Raw genomic sequence first — 4,026 nt, forward strand, 5'->3', positions numbered from 1 at the left:
AAGGCGTAAAAACAAAAAAAAACCTAAATAAAAAAAATGCGTTTTTTTTTTTTTTTTTAATTGAATTTTTTTCTGGTTTCACAGTGTACTTTATGAAAAAATAAAGCCTGTCACTGCAAACTACAATTAGTGACGCAAAAATAAGGGCTCATGTGGGTTTCTAGGTGAAAAAATGCAAGTGCTATGGCCTTTTAAACATAGAGGAAAAAGGAAAAGCTCAAAAATGAAAATTGGCATTGACCTTAAGGGGTTAAAGTGTATTTGAGGGGACTGTATGTTAGAAAGCCCCACAAAGCACCCCATTTCCAAAACTGCACCCCCCAAACTCTGCAAAAGCACATCCAGAAAGATTTTTAACCCTTTAGGTTAGTCACAGAAATAAAAGCTAAGTGTGTAAGAAATTGTAATTTTCTGTGCAGAGATTTTATTGTAATCCAATATCTTTCATAATTGTAAACCTATTACCAGAGAAATGCACCCCAATATTTATTGCTCCGTTTCTACAGTTTATAGAAATACCCCATATGTGGCTCTATTGCCTTGTTTGACGCAAGCCTCAGATACAAAGGAGCACCTAGTTAATTTCAACACCTCCGTTATATTTGGTCATTTCTGACCGTACCACTTCAGGTTGGCAGAGGCTCTGGGGTGCCAAAACATAAAAAACACCCCTAAAGGGACTCCATTTAGAAAACTACACCCCTCAAGGAATGTAACAAGGGGTGCGGTGAGCATTTGGACCCCACAGGTTTTTTTATAAATAAAAAAATATAAATGGAAAAAAAAACAAAAAAAAACACCAAACGTGTAGCGCAGTTTCTCCCGAGTACGGAACTACCCCACATGTGGACACAAAGTGCCAAGCGGGCGCAGGACGAGCCTCCAAAGGGAAGGGGCGCCAATTGGCCTTCGGAAGCTGAATTTCACAGGAATGGATTTCAAGGGCCATGTCGCATTTACAGAGCCCTCGTGCTGCCAAAACACTGGAAACCCCCCACAAGTGACCCCATTCTGGAAACTACACCCCTCAAGGAATCTAACAAGGGGTGCAGTGAGCAAATGGACCCCACTGGTGACGGGCACAAATGTGGAACAATGTGACGTGAAAGGGAAAATTTTCATTTTTTTCACTTTCACGGCACAAATGTGCCCGTCATCAAGGGGTCCATATCCTCATTGCATCCCTTGTTATATTCCTTAAGGGGAGTATTTTTCAGAATGGGGTCAGACAGGTCTTCTTTAATACTAATAATAATCAATGATAAATATGATTTTACTTTATTTTAAGTTCTATTTTACATTATATATTACATTCTGGTCCTGTTTTGCATTATACAGAAAAATACATTCAGTTGAATGGACTCTGTAAAATGTATATTGATAACAGAACACTTATTAGCTGAAGACTGGGTGTCCAGTATGGGGACGTTTTGTGATCTGCTTATCATCAAGGAACCCTTTTCTCAAGGAAGAATTAGCAACACCTGAGAACTATTACACTTTTTACATGTTACATATATTGGGAAAACCAATTTGACAGGTGTTGTCATCCAGCTTTTTCACATTCCTGAATTGTAAATCTAACTACTGTAGTTATGCTGTAATTTAGGAAAAAATATTATCCTAATATGGATGCCCTATGTGGGAGAAATTTAGTTATGACTTGCGCGGTCTCTGTACATTAAAGGGGTACTCCAATGTATCCCTGTTCAATCCCCACCCATAATCTAAGATTTTTTGCAATAATTTTTTTTTACATGAATTGGACCGTTTTGTCAGCAGCACACTCTACTCCTCTTACCCCCCTCCCTTCTGGGAGCCAAAGTCACATGAACTTGGTCTCTACTGTTGCCCGGCACGCTGTAACACCACATCTTTAACCTTGCCGACGACTGACATTACACCAAAGAGTGAGCACCTGGCCAAGGGGCATGGAAATAACATAGCAGTGACAGCCTCCTGAGCAGTATAGGGTAAATGAAACTGTTTCATCTTTCTCTCTTTCTAATCTATGTAGATGGACATGTGGCCCAGGGTAAGCTTGTCTGTCACTGTCAAGGGTTAACTAATCCCCTCTGTCTGGCATTCAGAGAATGCTAGAAGTGCCAGCACACAACATTGTTGGTTGTGTAGCAGTGAGGGAGTTAACAGTAATCAGGAAGGGAGTCCAGTAAGTGTTATGTGTGGTAAAATTGTCACTACTGAATGTTTCTTTCTGTTGGAGTGTACTGTAATGTATACACCTGAATAAATCCTGTTAAACTTCACTACAATGGAGTGTTTAACTTTAGGAGGTGAGCTATGGAGAGGATACACTTCTGACATAAATTCCCCCAGAATCTCAAAGAACTCACAATGCCCCACACTGCCATACCGTAAGCGTTTCTTTGGATAATGAATAGATTGATAGATACAGTATTTTTTAGTGTAAAATAGAAGCAGACTGAGTACTTGGCAGTTTGCTCTGAGGTGCAATGCATGCTGGGAAATGTAGTTTCCTGGCTGGTGCCATCTCGGATATAGACTGGCTTTTAGAACAACTTGTAGCTCAGGAATGGCGGCAGCTAGAAAGATTGAACATGTCTCAAATTACTCAGGGGGACTTGGGACCCTCTAGGTTTGGAAGCATTTAATTTTTTTTTTGTGGAATACCCCTTCAACTACAACACACCTATTTAGAGCCAGAGCATTATTTCTGCTAGTTGCAATGTTACACATTAGAACATGTAGGGCTCACTGAAATGTATACAAATGTATTTCTAAGGATAAAGCTCTTAAGATGGCACCTTTAACAGCTCCTCATTCTTTGCTTTCATAGTGAAGTATATAGCTTGTTTCTCCTCTGGCATATTTTTAATAATGTCTTCAGCTGCTCGTTTCTCATGTTCAATGTCCTCCTCCACAGCCCGAATATGATCTTCTTTTCTGTAACACAAAAAAACATCATGACATTTACATACTTATAAAAAAGATGTTAGCCTAAAAATATGTTAATCTAACTTTTAAAAGTTTGGTTCGACAGGGTGTATCGCAGAATTCTGAAGAAAAGTTCGGGTTTGTCCGAACCAAACCAAACAACACTAAAACAACTAAACGATCGCAGGCGTTAAGCTGTTTAAGTGGAGTTCAGCAAGTGTCCCCCGCTGATCACAGCCACCTCCACTTCCTGAGTAAGATAGGTCCCCAGAACCGCTGGTGCCGGTGAAGTTCTACAATACCCGTCAGATGAACTTTATTTCTTTAGAATTGGGATGCGGGTACATTTGGGTGTGCTTACATTTCAAATTACCAGAGTCGACAATGTTGGGTGCGGCCGGAGCCGCACTTTACATTGTCTGCTCTGTCAGTCTTGTGCAGCTGCTATTCAATGAATAGCAGCTGCACAAAACTGACATGTCAGTTTCTTCTGTGGCGGCTAGGAATCCTGGCTGGAGTGTATACAGAGTGTATACACTGCGGCCGGGATTCCATAGTAATTAATGTAATTGACAATTTCATTAAATAACAGCCATAGTTAAAAAACTGCAACTACAGCCGTTGTTTAATGAAATTAAACATAGTGGGAACTTAGCCTTAGACAGCGGACTTCATCCGCAGATCTTGAAAATCACAATGTTTGAATGCAGCCAAAGAGTTCCTAGGGAGCAAGTGTGTTCTGGCACGTGTCCCCTTATAACGATACTTAATTCAAGTGTAACTGATATCAGATCTAAGAGGTACCAAAAGTATTCCTATTTAAAGCACTAAACATGCCTATTTCATATGTCACTCGCACATGATACTGAGGAGTCATCTAAATACAGGCATTTCAAGTAATGCCTACTTAATTGTATCCTTCTAGCCAAACACTGCCTAAATATTCATTAGACAACCTTGTAGATCTAGTACTGTAATAGACCTTGCTATCACTGACCTGATTATTCCGCAGAGGTCAGGAAGCAAAAGATCTAATCAGGCTGTTCTTTTACTTCCTTATTGGCTGAAGATTGGATTATGTGCCATACAGAACAAGAAGCAACTAGTCAA

General features: G+C 40.0%; 1 protein-coding gene across 1 annotated transcript in view; it reads right to left on the reverse strand.

The window, feature by feature from the left end:
• Positions 1 to 4,026, reverse strand: part of IFT74 (intraflagellar transport 74) — a 92,150-nt gene that overhangs the window by 41,193 nt on the left and 46,931 nt on the right. Inside the window, exon 9 of the mRNA XM_069961993.1 lies at positions 2,787 to 2,925. Within this exon, the coding sequence (XP_069818094.1) occupies positions 2,787 to 2,925 (139 nt within the window). The remainder of the gene's footprint in view (positions 1 to 2,786; positions 2,926 to 4,026) is intronic.

Source organism: Dendropsophus ebraccatus, chromosome 3 (assembly GCF_027789765.1).
Source record: "Dendropsophus ebraccatus isolate aDenEbr1 chromosome 3, aDenEbr1.pat, whole genome shotgun sequence".
Lineage (NCBI taxonomy): Eukaryota > Metazoa > Chordata > Amphibia > Anura > Hylidae > Dendropsophus > Dendropsophus ebraccatus.